The following is an 18,531-nucleotide window of genomic DNA, read 5'->3' on the forward strand; positions in this document are numbered from 1 at the left end:
GGACATCTCTGAACTGACATTGGGACCTCCTTGGTAGCCATAGCTTCTCCTCAGAAGCCAAGGACACCGGCTGGGGACCCTGCCTCACCTCTCTGCCCCCTTCTCAGCTGCAGAAGAAGAGACCCCCAGCCCCACAGAGCCCAGCACAGAGGCCCCAGAGCCCCGTGAGGAGCCGCTCCTGGGAGAGCTGACTGTGACAGGATCCTCCCCAGACTCCCTGAGCCTCTCCTGGACCATACCTCAGGGAGACTTTGACTCCTTCACTGTGCAGTACAAGGACAGTGATGGGCGTCCCCAGGTGGTGCGTGTCGGGGGCCAGGAGAGGGAGGCCACCGTGAGAGACCTGGAGCCTGGGCGCAAATACAAGATGAACCTGTATGGACTCCATGATGGTCAGCGTGTGGGCCCCGTGTCCACCGTGGGCGTGACCAGTGAGTGTCAGATGGGTCTGTGAGCGATGACCCCATTCTCATTCCTTTCTCTACCATCTTTGTGTAACAGTCGTTCTTACAACAGCAAGGCTGTGTGAGCACTTCAGGTTTCCTGGGGATGGATATTGTTTAATCTGGATAGGACACTAACAACAAGCAAAGTATTCCAGACAAGCCCGACATACTGAATTATTGGTTTATTATTATTACATATGAGAAAACGGGTGAAGGGTTACCTGCAGAAACATGGGTGACCCAAATGCAGGTGTATTATACAAAAGCTGACCTCAACATGGATAATGACTCAGAAAAGATCAATTCTTGGAGCTTTCTCCAGCTCTCCTGCAAATAACTGCTAACCTTTAGCTAGTGTTGGGACAGACTGTGAGTTTTGTAAGTTTCAGGAGCTTCCTTAGACTTGTGGATTTTCTTTACTTCCTGAGTCTTTTAAGCTCTGATTACTTCCTGGATGTTTTGCTTTCTTTTGTTTTTGAAACGGGGCCTCTGTAGATAGCCATGGCTGTCTTGGAACTTACTATGTAGACCTGGAACTCACAGAGATCTGCTTGCCTCTGCCTCTCAAGTGCTGTATGTAATTAAAGGCACACACCACCACACCTGGCTACTACTAATGAGCTTTCCTCAGAGAGGCAATGTGTCAGTTTTTAGGAAATAGATACACAATGCTGTGATCCCGCCTTTGTCTTTTAAATTTTTCCCACTTTTCTGTAGTGTTGCCTGAGCCTTTTCTTCCATCTATTGCCGAGTATTGGACCATTGTGACACAGCAACTGCCATTTAGTTTCAGTACCTTCAGTTATGAGTCTCTACAGTACACCTCTAATTACAAGGAACACATTCCTTCCACAATTAATTGGCGTTGGTAGCAGCAGTAATCCGTGAGTGTAGACACGGGTATTTAGAAGGCAATTCGATGGGTGTATCATATCCATTTAATAAAGCAATGGCATTGCCTCCCCACGGGGGCCCCATGTCTTCTCCAGCCACAGGCTTCTGCCCTGGTGTGTAGTACAAGATGTGTGTCCCCTCCTGTGGAGCAGACTTTAAGTATGATTATTGTTGTGCCCATAGAAGTTGTGCCATAGCCGGGCGTTGGTGGCGCACGCCTTTAATCCCAGCACTTGGGAGGCAGAGGCAGGCAGATCTCTGTGAGTTTGAGACCAGCCTGGTCTACAAGAGCTAGTTCCAGGACAGCCTCCAAAGCCACAGAGAAACCCAGTCTCGAAAAGACCAAAAAAAAAAAGTTGTGCCATGGCTGTGCCAGCGGCCTCTTCTTGCCGGCACGGGGGGCTCTGTATTATTCATGGCCCATGGACAAGCAGGACTGTTGGTGATCATTTTCCCACAGCAGCTTGCCTGGTGCCCATCATGTAATACAAATGCAAACCAAAGGAAGGGACCTTCCAGTTCAGCCTCAATCTGATTTCTTCATGTTCTGCAACAAGCATTCAGTGTCTTCCGCAGTAGGGATTTAGCATCTACTCCAGTGTTGCAAACCACATCATTTCCCATAGCCTTATGGTCTGTGGGACTTCGGGGCCTCCTTCGCCTGAACAACTCACAGGAATGTAGCCCACTCCTTGCATCGGGGTTCTCATTCAACAGCCTTATAGTTTCTGGCAGTGCCCCCTCCCATTCGTACAGGGCACAATTCATGTCTCTCCTGTTCTTCAGACGATTTTATAGACACTTAACCTACCCAGAGACTAGCATGATGTCATCTGTGTCATCAATGCATTCATAGAGGTGGGCGCAATAGCAATGCAGGGTCCCAGATCCTTCCCATGACAGCCACGGGGGCACGCTCTGAAGAACCATGGTCAGCCATTCCAAATGGATGCAAACTGGCCCTAGGATCCAGAGCAAAGGCGGCACTAGTAAACAATCATTAGCAAATCTCAGCACAGTACAAAACGACCTCATGGTTTTCATGAATGGCTTTGTCAAGAGAGGGTCACTGATGGAATGTACGTTACCCTATCTGGCCTTCCATGAACTTTCCATGAACCACCCAGCCTCTTCATCCCAGGATGCTGTTGATGGTTCAAGACCACTGTGCATCTCTTTGCCTTTGATGGCCCTGAAGGTCCCAGCTCAGGCCCATGGCTGTACTCTGGCCTACCACGCCCGCCGCTGGAGCTGGGTCTTCAGCTCTGACAGGCCGCTGTCTTTTCATCAGCCACGTTTGCTGCTATGGTGGCTATTGGAGGGGCCCCAGGCTACTTAAACAATTTCTACCCCTAGCATGGATCCGTACCTTCTTGCAGGGGAGAAACGTGTGCTGCACACTCTGGAGGTGACGACCGTCCACCCCTAGGTCAAGTTTAACCTTTTTTTAAATTCATGCATGTTATGTATATGGGTGCTCAGTCTTCATGCACACCAGAAGAAGGAATCCGATCCCCTTACAGATGGTTGGGAGCCGCCATTTGATGCTGGGAACTGAACTCAGGTCCTCTGGAAGAGCAGCCGGTGCTCTTAACTGCTGAGCCGTCTCTCCAGCCCCAAGTTTAACCTTTTAATCTGCGCTGTCCTACAATTTCTGTCTTCTGTGACCTGCTTCTTGGGCTGTAGAGTCTACAGGAGGTCGCTAGCACAGCATCTGGCATTCTGTTAATCTTCCTGTGGGAACTGTCTGTTCACTAATCCTGTCACGCTTCTCTTTGAGTGACTGGGACAGATTCTTTGGTCTGCCCTGCCTTTCTCTCACTTCCTCTCGATCGATGGCAGCTGTGTTTTATAAAGACAGTTGACATGCTGCTCGGAGTCAGACTGGGTTCCCAGAGACTCTGAGTCATTGTGTCATATCCCATCCCAGTCCCAGCAAGCCGCTGAAGTGCTGTGTAGCTGGGGCTGGCCCAGAACTTGCTATACAGACCAGGCTAGCCTCAAACTCACCGAGATTCGCCTGCCTTGGCTTCTGCAGCACCCAGATTAAAGATGCACTGTCTCGTCTGGCTGCCGGTCTCTTTCTTAGCTTTCCCAAGAATATGATTTTGTCTGACTTCATGAATTGGGCATCTATGTTGCCTCTCTCCTTCCCAGTTCCCTCCAGCAACACCTGCTCCCCTGTTGTCTTTAATTAAGTCCTTATATTCATGGGACTTAGTGTCCCTATTGACTCATAGGGGCCTTTCACCAGGGACTGATTTTCCCCGCTTTGCCTCTGGTTATGCAGCCTTTGTCTCACGGAGGGATGGGCTCTTATGATACTCAGTTTCTCCAGCTCTGCTAAGATTAGTCCCATCTGCCTCTATTTCACAGCCACGCCAGCCAGCGAGGCTCTCGGAGGCTCCTTCATTGTTTTCAGCTTGAAAGTCTTTCCCAATTCATGCTGGCTGCATGCTGAGTGTGCCCTGAACATCATAGTTTCCCTGTACTCAGTCATTACTGATGCCCCGTCTGCATATGGGATCGTGGATTTCTCTTCCTCTCCTCATGGTCAGACCTCCCCCCTTAATTATCCAATTACCCAAGGGTTCCAAGACTTTGGCTCCTAGGACAGGCTCTGTAGCCTGTGTTTGACCTGCACTCTCTTCACCTTGCATCCTTCCCGCTCCAAGAAACAGCAAGCTAATACTCCTGTCTGTCTTCTTGTCTCTGCTTCCCAAACCAGAGGCTCATGAGCACATAGTACCCATATGACTCTCCCCGCTTTGCAATTCCTCTCTTACATGGGTACACTCTTTCTGAGAAGGCAGCCAGATCTCAGTTTTACATCTTTGCCTACAGCAAGGGTCAAACAGCTGACACCATAACTTGCTAACCATCCTGTCCTCTATGTGCTACTTTTAGGGATTGCAATGCACCCTCTAGTCCATTTGCTGTTTTGGAGATGTCCTTACATCTGTGTAGTATAACCCATTCATCACCCATATCCAGTTTAGGAAAATGGACACCCCAAGATTCTCACTTGGCCTGCTTGGGTCGCATGCCCTATCTCCTATAGCAGGGAGGTTCACCATCCCATGGCACATGGGAAAGGTGGCCGTATCCAGGTCTCCCCGGCAGATCCTAGGTGCATGCCTTACCATCTGTTGCCGTGGTCGCATACCCTCACTTCCCTAACTACCTTGGGTTCTGTTAGTTTATATCCCAGCGCCAATTACATTGGTTGACTTTCTTGAGGGCAACTGAACATCTATTCCTGCCAGATGAGGCACTAAAAGCAGACCCAAGAAATAACTCCATCCATGTCTGGCTCAGTGAACAAACGTATTCCCTGGGGTCACTTTCAGGAATGTGGTGAGCCTTACAGGAGTGCAGGTAGCTCAGAGGCAGCTGCCTCACTGCAGACCTAACTCCAACACTGGTTACAGCGCCCAAAAGCTCTTCCCTGGTGCTGTAATTTAAGAAAAGTGGCACAAGAGAAAAACATGCCATGCGACAGGGATTGAACAGAGGGTTTTTGTTTGTTTGTTTTTTGTTTTTGTTTTTAATTAGGGAAAGGGAAAGAGGGAGACCATTCTCCAGAGACAGGAGCAGCAGGAGAGAGGATAAAGGAAAGGGGGGGAGAGGGAGGGAACAGAGTGGGGGAGGGAGGAGGTGGGCAGGGCCCTTTTAAAAGGGAACTAGTGAATGTGCACAGGTGGTGCTCTTAGTGGCTGCAGCTGAGGTCGGATCCCCAAGGCCAGGCCAGTACAGATGCCTGAGTACTAACACCTGGAACCCCTGCTTAGCGTGGGCTGGCTGAGACCTTATAAACCCTGTAAGCCTCAGGAATTTCCTGAGAGAGACTTGAGGGCATGTTTCAGATGGGAGGAAGCCACCCCATACAGACACATCAGTGCATCCGGAGCCTGCTGTTCTCTTCCTAACAGAGTCCTAAGAACCAAGAGGCCCCACAGCAGAGGCATCGGCCTTGGGACTTGTGGCTGAGCGAGTGTGAGCCTCTGATTCCTCACAGCATCCAGCCTATGAAGGGACAGCAGAGGCTAGCGTTTTCACTGTGCACCTATAAACCCAACTTTATTTTATCTTAATTTATTTATTATTGCAATTTTCAACTTTCATTGTCATGCATCAATTCATTCATTCCACAAAGAACTCGCGTCCCCTGATCTGGGCACCTTGTAGCTGAGTATCAGTTGTCATCAGCCAGAGACCTCCAACAACTCATCCAGAATGATGGCATCTGAGGGGGAGGTCGGGTTTCTAGTACGATGTTCCGAGCCTGTTTGGAGCAAAGTCCTGAAGCCAGTGAGGAAGGAAATGGCAAGGAGAGGTAGCGCAGAGAGGCCCGGGGCAGTGGCCTCTTGGGACCTGCTCAAACGTGGCAGGTGCTATAGGAAGAGGACAAGTCGTGTGTGGATAGAGGAGGAGGGGAAAGTCTAGGATGGGTGCCAGGAATGGCAGTGTAGACGACACAGAGAAGACAGGTAGTGGGCCCTGTGGCCAGGATCACTTTGCTCTTCAGGGTTTCATTTTATAAATACCCATTTATGTGGAAACTGAGGACAGGAAAGACCTAACCTGTCCCTATGGTGTGTCCAGGTCCGGAGGAGGAAACCACAACCACGCAGGTGGTGCCCACCACAACTCCTACGAAACCCATCCTGGGAGAGCTGACTGTGACAGACGCCACCCCTGACTCCCTGAGGCTCTCCTGGACAGTCCCCGAGGGACAGTTTGACCACTTCCTGGTCCAGTACAGGAATGGGGACGGGCAGCCCAAGGTGGTGCGGGTCCCAGGGCACGAGGACCAGGTCACCATCCCCGGCCTGGAGCCAGACCACAAGTACAAGATGAACCTGTATGGCATCCACAGTGGCCAGCGTGTGGGCCCCGTGTCTGTTGTCGGGGTGACGGGTGAGTGGACCTGGGACCCTCAGGATGAGACCAGTGGGAGGTGGACTTGGGATTGGTGGCTGGATGCTGTTAATACCCAGGATCTGCTCAGCACCACAGACCTGCTTTGCTGATGCTGTGGTCTGCCTTTGTGTGCCTTTTTCTGGGCTGGCCGGTCTCCCTGGGCAGCAGGGCTTTAGAGGACTTTGCTGGGATGGTGGCTGTCCAGGTCCCCTCAGCTGACCCAGGGGCTTGGGTGTGGTGGTCAGCTGTCAGCTAAGCAGGGCACCAGGCTCCCTTGGTAATTATGGCTACTTTGTTGTCACTTGAGGACACCGGCTGGGGACCCTGCCTCACCTCTCTGCCCTCTTCTCAGCTGCAGAAGAAGAGACCCCCAGCCCCACAGAGCCCAGCACAGAGGCCCCAGAGCCCCGCGAGGAGCCGCTCCTGGGAGAGCTGACTGTGACAGGATCCTCCCCAGACTCCCTGAGCCTCTCCTGGACCGTCCCCCAGGGAGACTTTGACTCCTTCACTGTGCAATACAAGGACAGTGATGGGCGTCCCCAGGTGGTGCGTGTTGGGGGCCAGGAGAGGGAGGCCACCGTGAGAGACCTGGAACCTGGGCACAAATACAAGATGAACCTGTATGGACTCCATCAGGGTCAGCGTGTGGGCCCCGTGTCCACTGTGGGCGTGACCGGTGAGTGTTAGTTGAGTTTGTGTGGGGAACCAGCCCCAAACCGCTCGTTCCCACGCATCTTCATGTACCTGTACCGTGCACCAAAGCTGCCCAGCCCTCCTGGTGTTGCCACACATCAGCCACGGACCCTGCAGTGTGTCCCGAGCCCACTGTTCTGTTTCTAAGAGGACCGTGGGAAACAAGCTGCCAGTTCATGGGTCAGCTCCGCAGCAGCAAAGCCCCAGAGCAGAGGTTTCCGCCCCTCTCTGGGGATGTGCTAGCAATACTCCTCACAGAGGGGCTCCATCCGTGTGAAGTCCTCCGACCCACTGAAGCATTGAAGAGAGTGGGTCCACAGAATTTAGTCTGCCTGTGTGCAAACTGCTTCAAGCCCTCGTTCCTTCTCTCCCCCTTCCCCCCTTCCTTTCTTCAGTTCTAAGCTTTTACTCACGTGCCTCAGTTCCCCGATGTGGGGACTGTGGGGCTGAATGTCAGATGGGGAGCCAGAGCTCCCCAAGATTCACCTGGAACGAACTGTGGGTTGAACCTGGAAGTGTGGGGCTCTGCGGGGACTCTGCTGAGTTAGCTGTGGTGTAAAAGCCTCAGCAAGTGGAGGTCAATTCTGAACTCCAGCAGTCCTCCATCACCCAGCGTGGTCACTGAGTCCCATCTGCGGGAAGGTGTCTAGAGGGACCACAAAGCCATAATTGTTAGAAGAGGCAGACGTCACTTATCACCTGGATGAGGGTGTTTGGTTGTTTTATAGCAAATGCTCTAGTGTGTCTGTGTGGAAATAGGACTCTAAGCTCGCCATCATGGCACCAGAGGGCCTTGTCTGCCGTCCGTGTTCTGTGCCATTGTCTGTGTTTGGCATAATTTCATGAGACAGAGCAGTACTGGGACAGCTCTGAGCTGACAGAGCCTAACAGCCCACAGGAGTCAGGGCTGTTGGTCTCTATTGGGGCAAAGCTTTGAGGGACCAGATGGATTTCACAGTCAGGGAACAGGCAGAAGGCCCAAAGCCATGGGCATAGAACATGGAGAACCTAGGGGCCAGAACAGGACCTGAAGAGACATCCAAACCAGCCTGCTCATGAGATCACTGCGACCTGAGGTCAAACAGGCATTGGCTTGGTAACAGGTTAGAGTGAAGAGTGTCAGGTCAGTGTTGGAGTGAAGAGTGTCAGGTCAGTGTTGAGGTGAAGAGTGTCAGGTCAGTGTTGAGGTGAAGAGTGTCAGGTCATTGTCCTGACTGTACAAAGAGCAGAAGGCTAGAAATAAGCTGGTCCACAAGGACCCAAGACTTTGTGTGATGTCCTCTGAGAGGTTGATGGAGAAGTGGTGGCAGCTCAGAAACCCAGAATTCCACCCAGGACTGGGTACCCGGTCCCATGCTGCACGCTGGCATCTGTCATTGGAAGCTCGCATTTGAAGCCTGGGCTTCCTCCTGACGCACAGCTGGCTAGGAGAGGAGGGGTGAACCTGAAGGCAGGAGATCAGACCTGGGTCAGCGCCCACCCGTGTGTGAGGCAGCCAGAGGCTGAGCACTGTGGTCACCAGCAGCTGGGACTCAGCCTGGGGGACGGGGTTTCCAAACATGACTGAGGTGAAGATCTAGGTCCAGTGAGGGAGCAGACAGCAAAGAGAGCCAGTGCAGGGAGGCCCAAGGCAGTGTGGAGCAGGAGCTGGAGAGAGGGAGAGGTCACATGGGTGCTGGCAGATGTCTGGGTGGGGTGCTAGGAATGGCAGTGTAGAAAGAACAGAAAAGATGTGGTGGTGCATTGTGGCTGAGAACTTTGTTTTTATAAATGCTTATTTACATTCTCAGCACAGAGAAGACCTAACTCTCCCTCCCCCCCCCCTCTCTCTCTCTCTCTCTGTGTGTGTGTGTGTGTGTGTGTGTGTGTGTGTGTGTGTCTAACTCCAGAGGAGGAAGCTATGACCACACAGGTGGTGCCCACCATGACTCCTGAGCCTCCTCCTAAGAAGCCACGCCTGGGAGAGCTGACTGTGACAGACGCCACCCCCGACTCCCTGAGCCTCTCCTGGACAGTCCCCGAGGGACAGTTTGACCACTTCCTGGTCCAGTACAGGAACGGGGATGGGCAGCCCAAGGTGGTGCGGGTGCCAGGGCATGAGGACCAGGTCACCATCCCCGGCCTGGAGCCAGACCACAAGTACAAGATGAACCTGTATGGCATCCACAGTGGCCAGCGTGTGGGTCCCGTGTCGGTTGTCGGGGTGACGGGTGAGTGGACCTGGGACCCTCAGGATGAGACCATTGGGAGGTGGACTTGGGATTGGTGGCTGGATGCTGTTAATACCCAGGATCTGCTCAGTACCACAGACCTGCTTTGCTGATGCTGTGGTCTGCCTTTGTGTGCCTTCTTCTGGGCTGGCCGGTCTCCCTGGGCAGCAGGGCTTTAGAGGACTTTGCTGGGATGGTGGCTGTCCAGGTCCCCTCAGCTGACCCAGGGGCTTGGGCGTGGTGGTCAGCTGTCAGCTAAGCAGGGCACCAGGCTCCCTTGGTAATTATGGCTACTTTGTTGTCACTTGAGGACACCGGCTGGGGACCCTGCCTCACCTCTCTGCCTCCTTCTCAGCTGCAGAGGAAGAGACCCCCAGCCCCACAGAGCCCAGCACAGAGGCCCCAGAGCCCCGTGAGGAGCCGCTCCTGGGAGAGCTGACTGTGACAGGATCCTCCCCAGACTCCCTGAGCCTCTCCTGGACCGTCCCCCAGGGAGACTTTGACTCCTTCACTGTGCAGTACAAGGACAGTGATGGGCGTCCCCAGGTGGTGCGTGTCGGGGGCCAGGAGAGGGAGGCCACCGTGAGAGACCTGGAACCTGGGCGCAAATACAAGATGAACCTGTATGGACTCCATGATGGTCAGCGGGTGGGCCCCGTGTCTGTTGTTGGGGTGACAGGTGAGTGAATCTGGGACTCTCAGGATGAGACCATTGGGAGGTGGACTTGGGATTGGTGGCTGGATGCTGTTAATACCCCAGATCTGCTCAGCACCACAGACCTGCTTTGCTGATGCTGTGGTCTGCCTTTGTGTGCCTTCTTCTGGGCTGGCCAGTCTCCCTGGGCGGCAGGGCTTTAGAGGACTTTGCTGGGATGGTGGCTGTCCAGGTCCCCTCAGCTGACCCAGGGGCTTGGGCGTGGTGGTCAGCTGTCAGCTAAGCAGGGCACCAGGCTCCCTTGGTAATTATGGCTACTTTGTTGTCACTTGAGGACACCGGCTGGGGACCCTGCCTCACCTCTCTGCCCTCTTCTCAGCTGCAGAGGAAGAGACCCCCAGCCCCACAGAGCCCAGCACAGAGGCCCCAGAGCCCCGCGAGGAGCCGCTCCTGGGAGAGCTGACTGTGACAGGATCCTCCCCAGACTCCCTGAGCCTCTCCTGGACCGTCCCCCAGGGAGACTTTGACTCCTTCACTGTGCAGTACAAGGACAGTGATGGGCGTCCCCAGGTGGTGCGTGTCGGGGGCCAGGAGAGGGAGGCCACCGTGAGAGACCTGGAGCCTGGGCGCAAATACAAGATGAACCTGTATGGACTCCATGATGGTCAGCGTGTGGGCCCCGTGTCCACCGTGGGCGTGACCGGTGAGAGCTGGCCTCCTCCCCTCCCCCATGCATCCCAGCTCTTCCTCCAGCTCACACACCCAGAACGGAGTTTTCCACACAGCTCCCTCTTTCCTCCACTCCCGGACCTCACTGGATCCCTCATTCCTTCCTCTCCGGGTATTAGTGATTCCTAACATGCTCGGAATTTGGGCTACCTGGATCTGAATTGTCTGCCATTAGACTGTGTGGTTTTTCAAGCATTAGTTCCTGCAGCAAGGGGACAATCATGATGGCATCTGCTAAACCAGTGGTTCTCAACCTTCCTAATGCTGTGGACCTTTATTTATTTTTTATTTTTTTGAATTTTTTGTTTGTTTTGGGTTTTGGTTTTTTCGAGACAGGGTTTCTCTGTATTGTTTTAGAGCCTGTCCTGGAACTCACTCAGTAGACCAGGCTGACTTCGAACTCACAGAGATCCGCCTGCCTCTGCCTCCTCAGTGCTGGGATTAAAGGCATGTGCCACCAACGCCCAGCCTTTTTTGAAGTATTTATTTGTGATATATTATGTGTTCTAATTGCATGTATGCCTGCAGGCCAGCAGAGGGCACCAGATCACATTACAGATGGTTGTGAGCCACCATGTGGGTGCTGGGAATTGAACTCAGGTCATCTGGAAGAGCAGCCAGTGCTCTTAACCTCTGAGCCATCTCTCCAGCCCCACTGCAACCCTGCAATACAGTTCTTCATGTTGTGGTGACCCTCAACCGTAAAATTATTTTCATTGCTACTTCGTAACTGCAATTTTGCTACTTTGTTTTGTTTTTTGGCTTTTATTTATTTATTTATTTATTATGTATACAGTCTTCTTCTGCCTGCACACCAGCAGAGGGCACCAGATCTCATTCAGGGTGGTTGTGAGCCACCGTGTGGTTGCTGGGAATTGAACTCCGGAAGAACAGTCAGTGCTCTTAATCGCTGAGCCATCTCTCCAGCCCTGTTTTTTGGCTTTTTAAGACAAGATTTCTCTGTGTGGTCCTGGCTATCCTGAAACTCTCTCTATAGACCAGGCTGGCCTCAAACTCAGAGATCCCCCTGCCTCTGCCTCCTGAGTACTGGGATTAGGGGTGTGCGCCACCACCACCCAGATAATTTTGCTACTGTTATGAATCATAATGTAAACATTTTGGGAGATAAACAGTTGCTAAAAGGGTCAAGGCCCACAGGTTGAGAACCACTGTGTTAAACGTAGATACTCCTGTGTGTGAGCTGCCTCCAGCAGTTGCCTATGGCTGGGCTGGGCTGGGGTGGGGCGTTAGAAGAGGCTGTTCTGCAGACTAGGGGCAGCCTGGTCCCCCCAGCAGGTTCTGCCTGTACCCCTCAGCCTCCTCTGCTCTGTTGCAGCCCTCCTGCCCACAGAGCTCCCCACAGAGCCCCGCCTGGGGGACCTGGCTGTGGTAGAAGTGACGTCCAGCACTGTGCACCTGTCCTGGACGGTGGCCCGGGGCCCCTTCGACTCCTTCCTGGTCCAGTACAAGGATGCACAGGGGCAGCCCCAGACGGTGCCTGTGAGCAGAGACCTGGGTGAGGTCACCGTCTCAGGTTTGGACCCAGCCCGCAAGTACAAGTTTCTACTCTTTGGACTCCAGGGTGGGGAGCGCCACGGCCCTGTCTCCGTAGATGCAAAGACTGGTGAGTGAGGCCCTGGCACCGCTGGCCCTGCAACCCGCAGCGCCCTCTGCCCCCTAGTGGCAACTGTTGGAATTGCATGCTTCTGTGCCCCACATTCACTCGGGTCCTTCATTCACTCCCTTCATTCACTCCTTCCTGCTGACCTCATTACGGGGCAGGCACACCTGCTGCCCTTGCTGGAGGCTCTTTTATCCCGAGCCCTGCCCGATCACCCCCTCTGGCCACCAGGAACAGAGCCGCAGCCCACCCCTCCCTCCACCTCACCCCACCCCACCCCTGTGTCTGTGTCTGTGTACACTTTCTAAGCAGCTCCCTCTCCTCTCCAACCTCAGACACAAAGCTCCTTCCTCGTCTTGGGGAACTGACAATGACAGATGTGACCCAGAACTCCGTGGGTCTCTCCTGGACTGTCCCCGAGGGCGAGTTCGACTCCTTCCTAGTCCAGTACAAGGACAGGGGAGGGCAGCTCCAGGTGGTACCTGTGCCAGCAGACGAGCGTGAGGTCACCATCCCCAGCCTGGAGCCCAACAGAAAATACAAGTTTCTGCTGTATGGCCTGGCAGGCCGCAAACGGCTGGGCCCTGCCTCTGTGGAGGGCACCACAGGTGAGCCCTGGCCCCGCCTCCCACCAATGCACGGCTCTCAAGCTCAGGGCCTTCCAGGGACTCATCCTGAGAGTAAAGGTCCTCACAAAGGCAAGTCCCCGCTCTTGACTGGGCACAACCTCAGCATTTGATACACACCGTCCTCCCTTCCCTGACAACTGCCAAGAAAAGGGGCTTTTAGGCTGGGCTGACCTGGGTTCAAACCCAGACTCAGTCTTTGACAGCCACATGACATGGGTAAGCCATCTGATCTGCACCAAGGCTTCCCTACTGTGCCGGTGACTGGTAGTCCACTCCTCAGTGTGCCGGTGACCAGTACCTCGGCTGGCACCTACGCCCTTTTCCTCCCACCCCTGAGCCATGAGATGGAAAGGAAGGGCTTGGCTGCAGAAGACTATGGAAAAATCTGGTGTTTTTGTGCCCATGAGTCACCCCCAAGGAAGGGGTGGAGTAGGCCCATGACCCTGACCCCACTCCCAGGTCAATGAGTCACCCAGGCAGACATCAGGGCCCGAAGTCCTCAGATATCATAATTCTTCCCCCAAACCCTCATTACACAGGCTTGTCCAAGCATTGCCTGTCAACAGCCACCCTCATGCGGGCAGACTGTCTCCGTTGTGCCCTTGTTCTCTCACCTCTGCCCAGCCTGCTCCCAGGAAGAAGATGGGGGGCAGCCCGAGGCTGATGGCAGCTCCCCCATTTGAGAGTATTTCTCTGACACTCAGATGCCCCCGGAGCCTCAGTTCTGGCCACAGCCCCTGCCCTGAGGAAATGAAGACCTGTCTCTGCCCCCACCACTAGTCCTCTCTCATTGTGACCCTCTGTGTGGCCTGGCTCTTGACTGCAGCAAACAGGCAGGACCTCCAGAGACAAGACACTGCCCCTCAGTGCCCCACAGCAGGAGCACGCAGGCCTGGCTGTGTCCTTGGGTGTCTGTCTGTCCCTGAGGCCACTCATGGACCCTTCCCATTTCCGTGAGTCTCCAGGAATGGAGACTCTTAACTGAATTGTCCTCACCCTCTCCTCAGCACCCCTGGAGAAGGCACCACAGCCCCGCCTCGGTGAACTGTCAGTGACAGGAGAGACCCCTGACTCTCTGCGCCTCTTGTGGACGGTAGCACAGGGCCCCTTTGACTCCTTCCTGGTCCAGTACAGAGACAGGGATGGGCAGCTCCAGACGGTGGCCGCAGCTGCAGACCAGAATGAGGTCACCATAGAGGGTCTGCAGCCACGCAGGAAGTACAAGTTTCTGCTCTATGGGCTCGCTGGAGGCAAGCGCCTGGGACCCATCTCTGCCCTGGGAGTGACAGGTGAGGCTGCCCTGCCTAACCACAGGCCCAACGAGTCTGAAGACAAAGGGACTGACCACGGTGGATGGGTGGGAAGGGCAGGGGCCTGTCCAGAGCCTGTGCCCACCCCAGGTGCCGATCAGCCATTTGAAATAACAGGAGTCAGGTCAGACAGGGAGGAAAGGTCTTGGGGGGTTCCCCGCTCTCCTGACCCCACCGCTCCTCATGTGCGGCTCCCCACTGCCCTGTTGGGACAGCTCCGTCCCCTTGCTGCACAGGTACACACCCCCTTTCTAGGCAGCCAGGGTTGCTTCTCCAATGGAAAATCACTGGAAAGTCCAATGGGCAGAGGCCACTGACACCCACTTCAGATTGGCCAAGGACACAGGGCTAGTGTGACTTGCCAGACACGTACACTAGTCAGTGCCACCCTCGGCTGCTCTTAAAAGCATTGAGACAGGCGCTAGGGCAGGGTGAGGGCAGAGCCTGAAGGGCCACTGCTGGGGGCAGGGTGGGGTGCTGATATGCCAGAGGCTGGGAGAGGGGAAGTGAGTCCCTGGTCCAGACACAGCCAAGAGCTGAGGAAGGAACAACAGACACAGCAGCTTCCAAGGTAGGAGATCTGGGGACTGGGCTCAGAGAGGCCCCCCTGGGTGTCAGGATGTGATGCCAAGGCAGGGGTAAAACAAATTCAAGAACTGGAAGGTTCTAGATGATCCCCTGGTTCCTTCCTTTCCTCTCTTGGACTGCTCTGCCAGGACTGTGAGGTGTCTTCATCCCAGGCCGGCCACATAACCCTTCCTTTGAAGGGCAAGATGGGAAGGGCCGGCCCACACCGCCCAGTGAAGATTCTGCCCTGGTTTCTCCCATGCAGCCCCAGAAGAGGACATGTCAGCCCCAAGTCCCACTGAGCCCCCTGAAGCACCCCGTCTGGGGACGCTGACAGTGACCGAGGCAACCCCAGACTCCCTGCGCCTCTCCTGGGGTGTGGCCCGTGGGCCCTTTGAGTCCTTCGTGGTCCAGTACCAGGACACAGAGGGCCAGCGCCAGGCCCTGCTTGTTGATGGAGACCAGGACAAGGTCCTCATCTCAGGCCTGGAACCCAGCACTTCCTACAAGTTCTTCCTCTATGGCCTCCGTGAAGGGATGCGGCATGGACCCATCTCTGCAGAGGGCACCACAGGTGGGCCAGGCCTGGACTATTCTAGTTATCTGGGGGCTGGGAAGGGGGCATCCAGAAGTGGCTGCCACGGGGAAGGCAGAAGGAGGCACCCAGGAAAAGCTGAGGTAATTTGGTCACTTGCCCTACACAGATTCTCCTCTCCTCCCTTGTCGGGCATCCCTCGTGTGGCTCTGCTCCTCACTAGCCCAACTTTTCTGACCAACAGGGCCAGGGTACAATGACAGAAGGGACATGCCACAAGCCCTAGGGCTGGTATGTATCTGTCTCCAAAGTCTTTTCTTCTACCCACTTCCCACAGGTCCAGTTCCTGCTGGTCAGACCCCAGGGGACCCAGGGCCCCGCCTGTCCCAGCTGTCAGTGACAGATGTGACCACCAGTTCTCTGCGGCTAAATTGGGAGGCCCCACTCCGGGCCTTTGACACCTTCCTAATACGCTTTGGGGTCCCCTCGCCAAGTACCCTGGAGCCGTATCCTCGTCCTCTGGTCCAGCGAGAGCTGATGGTGCCAGGGACACAGCGCTCGGCTGTGCTTCGCGACCTACATCCTGGGACCCTGTACAGCCTGACTCTGTATGGGCTGCGTGGGCCGCACAAGGCAGACAGCATCCAGGGTACTGCCCGCACCCTCAGCCCAGGTGAGGGCCCACACTGGGCACCAAAGGGAGAGCATGTACTTGCAGAGTGGAACCCAGCACACAAAGGGGTCTGGCGAATGGGGGGACTTGAAGGCACCCAGAGAGTGACTTCTGTCCTGGGAACCTAGCAGAGAGGGACAGGGGCCTCTCTGGAGCCAGAGCACCCAGGGAGATAGAGCAGGGACCTGCCTATGCACACCCAGTCACCACTGGACCCCCTTACTGTCCTCAGTTCTGGAGAGCCCCCGTGACTTGCAATTCAGTGACATTGGGGAAACATCAGCCAGAGTCGACTGGGTGCCACCACCATCCAGGGTGGATAGCTTCAAACTTTCCTACCAACTAGCAGATGGAGGTGATGGCTCCTCTCCCCAATTCCCCCTCAGCTTTCCTCTCTTGCTCACCCCCACCCCTGCACACTGTCCACGCTCCAGCTGCTCTCAGGCCTCCGGGGTGACCCCCAGGCTCCACCCATGTTTGTAGGAGAGCCACAGAGTGTGTTAGTGGACGCCCGGACCCAGACCCAGATCCTCCAGGGACTGATGCCAGACACTCGCTACGAGGTGACTGTGGTCTCCGTCCGTGGCTTTGAGGAGAGTGAGCCTCTCACAGGCTTCCTGACTACAGGTAATAAAGACTGCCCCAACACCAGGAGAGGTAGAGAAAGGAAGCAAGGCTGTGGTGGGGGTGAGGAGGGATGTAAGGGGAAGCCTGGGGCTCGGCCGCCATTGAGCGAGGAGGCAGTGGAATTGGGAGAGTTAAGGGTAGGGACAGTGGCGGGGTACCTCTGAGCTCCCTGCTCCTCCCAGTTCCTGATGGCCCCACCCAGCTACGGGCCTTGAACTTGACGGATGGGTCTGCCCTTCTGCACTGGAAACCCCCCCACAAACCGGTGGATGAGTACAACGTCCAGGTCGCATCCCCTGGGGGTGAGCATGGCTGAGCCTCCTCTGGAGAGGACTTGTTCAAGGTGGGGCGAGCAGGGGACAGCATGGAGAGGCAGGAGTTGATGGATGCCACCCCCACTCCCAGCCCCACCCCTGCAGGCCTCAGCACCGGGCAGCGCTGTGGACTATGCACTGACGGACCTGGCGGTCGACACCAACTACACAGCCACCGTGCGTGGTCTCCGAGGTCCTAACTTCACCTCCCCAGCCAGCATTACCTTCACCACAGGTAGAGCCAGGGGTGTGTGGGGGGTGGGTCATAGGAGGTTCAAAGGGACAGATAGGGGCTCACCTGCCTCTTCCTATGTCCCCTTCCAGGGCTGAAGCCCCCCCAGGACTTGGAGGCCAAGGAAGTGACCCCGCGCACAGCTCTGCTCACTTGGACTGAGCCTGAAGTCCCACCCACAGGCTACCTGCTCAGCTTCGACACCCCTGGAGGACAGATTCAGGTACCCCACTCCTGCCTCACTGGCCATCTGCTTTCCATTGCTAGATTTGGGGGTGCCCTCTCTGAACCTCCCAGTGAGTCTCCCATCGAGCCCTCTACTGACCTTGTGTGTCCCTGGTCTGTCTCCAGGAAATCCTGCTTCCTGCAGGAACCACCTCTCACAGGCTCCTCCGCCTGTTCCCGTCTACCTTCTACAGCGCCCAGCTCCGGGCTGTTTGGGGCGAGAGCCTCACGCCCCCTGTGTCCACTTCCTTTACTACTGGTACTGACACTGGGGCCTGAGCGTAAGTGGGCAGCTGGGGTCTGAGATTTGGGAAAGAGGGCAGACTCCCCACCTCTTCTCTGCAGGTGGGCTGCACATCCCCTTCCCCCGGGACTGTGGGGAGGAGATGCAGAATGGGCCCAGCGCCTCAAAGACCACCACCATCTTCCTCAACGGCAACCGCGAGCGGCCTTTGGATGTGTTTTGTGACATGGAGACTGATGGAGGCGGCTGGCTGGTGGGTTGCATTTAGAGCTCAGGTACCTGTGTTGCACAGGAACCGATTGCCCACGAGCCGGAGGCTAATGCTGCCCCTGCCTGCTTTCCAGGTGTTCCAGCGACGCATGGACGGACAGACGGACTTCTGGAGAGACTGGGAGGAGTATGCCCATGGTTTTGGGAACATCTCCAGGGAGTTCTGGCTGGGTCTGTGCCTCATAGGGCTGGGGAACCAGGGAAGGGACGGCAGTCCTGTGGACCCCAGGACCCTGACAAAGAGTGCTCCACCCCAGGCAATGAGGTCCTACACAGTCTGACGCAGGCTGGAGACTACTCGATGCGCGTGGACCTGAGGGCTGGAGATGAAGCTGTGTTCGCCCAGTATGACTTTTTCCGGGTAGACTCAGCAGTGGAGAACTACCGTCTACACCTGGAGGGCTACCATGGCACCGCAGGTGAGGGTGAGGGTGGGCCCGGGACGGGGCGGGGCAGGCATGAGGGCCGTCCTCACCACACCTTCCCATACCCTACCAGGCGACTCAATGAGCTACCACAGCGGCAGTGTCTTCTCTGCCCGTGATCGAGACCCCAACAACCTGCTCATCTCCTGTGCCGTCTCCTATCGTGGGGCTTGGTGGTACAGGAACTGTCACTATGCCAACCTCAACGGGCTCTATGGAAGCACCGTGGACCACCAGGTAGGGGCCATGGAGGCAGCAGGCTGGCTGGATTCTGGGTCACTTGGGCTGGAATACTCTCTCACATGAATG

General features: G+C 55.5%; 1 protein-coding gene across 2 annotated transcripts in view; it reads left to right on the plus strand.

Moving 5' to 3' along the window:
- LOC100767397 (tenascin-X) overlaps window positions 1–18,531 on the plus strand; it is a 65,251-nt gene that overhangs the window by 46,175 nt on the left and 545 nt on the right. The window contains exons 25-45 of one of the 2 annotated variants that reach the window (XM_035451768.1): window positions 114–431; window positions 5,946–6,260; window positions 6,616–6,939; window positions 8,846–9,166; window positions 9,522–9,845; window positions 10,201–10,524; window positions 11,887–12,174; window positions 12,507–12,779; window positions 13,808–14,089; window positions 14,943–15,251; window positions 15,550–15,885; window positions 16,118–16,240; window positions 16,369–16,512; window positions 16,695–16,814; window positions 16,918–17,061; window positions 17,151–17,281; window positions 17,410–17,542; window positions 17,629–17,780; window positions 17,872–17,968; window positions 18,055–18,216; window positions 18,296–18,459. In XM_035451768.1, coding sequence (XP_035307659.1) covers window positions 114–431; window positions 5,946–6,260; window positions 6,616–6,939; window positions 8,846–9,166; window positions 9,522–9,845; window positions 10,201–10,524; window positions 11,887–12,174; window positions 12,507–12,779; window positions 13,808–14,089; window positions 14,943–15,251; window positions 15,550–15,885; window positions 16,118–16,240; window positions 16,369–16,512; window positions 16,695–16,814; window positions 16,918–17,061; window positions 17,151–17,281; window positions 17,410–17,542; window positions 17,629–17,780; window positions 17,872–17,968; window positions 18,055–18,216; window positions 18,296–18,459 — 4,784 coding nt within the window. Of the gene's footprint in view, window positions 1–107; window positions 432–5,945; window positions 6,261–6,615; window positions 6,940–8,845; window positions 9,167–9,521; window positions 9,846–10,200; window positions 10,525–11,886; window positions 12,175–12,506; window positions 12,780–13,807; window positions 14,090–14,942; window positions 15,252–15,549; window positions 15,886–16,117; window positions 16,241–16,368; window positions 16,513–16,694; window positions 16,815–16,917; window positions 17,062–17,150; window positions 17,282–17,409; window positions 17,543–17,628; window positions 17,781–17,871; window positions 17,969–18,054; window positions 18,217–18,295; window positions 18,460–18,531 lie in introns of both variants that reach the window. The other variant, XM_027388778.2, reaches the window with a different exon arrangement.

This window comes from Cricetulus griseus, assembly GCF_003668045.3.
Source record: "Cricetulus griseus strain 17A/GY chromosome 1 unlocalized genomic scaffold, alternate assembly CriGri-PICRH-1.0 chr1_0, whole genome shotgun sequence".
NCBI classification, from domain to species: domain Eukaryota; kingdom Metazoa; phylum Chordata; class Mammalia; order Rodentia; family Cricetidae; genus Cricetulus; species Cricetulus griseus.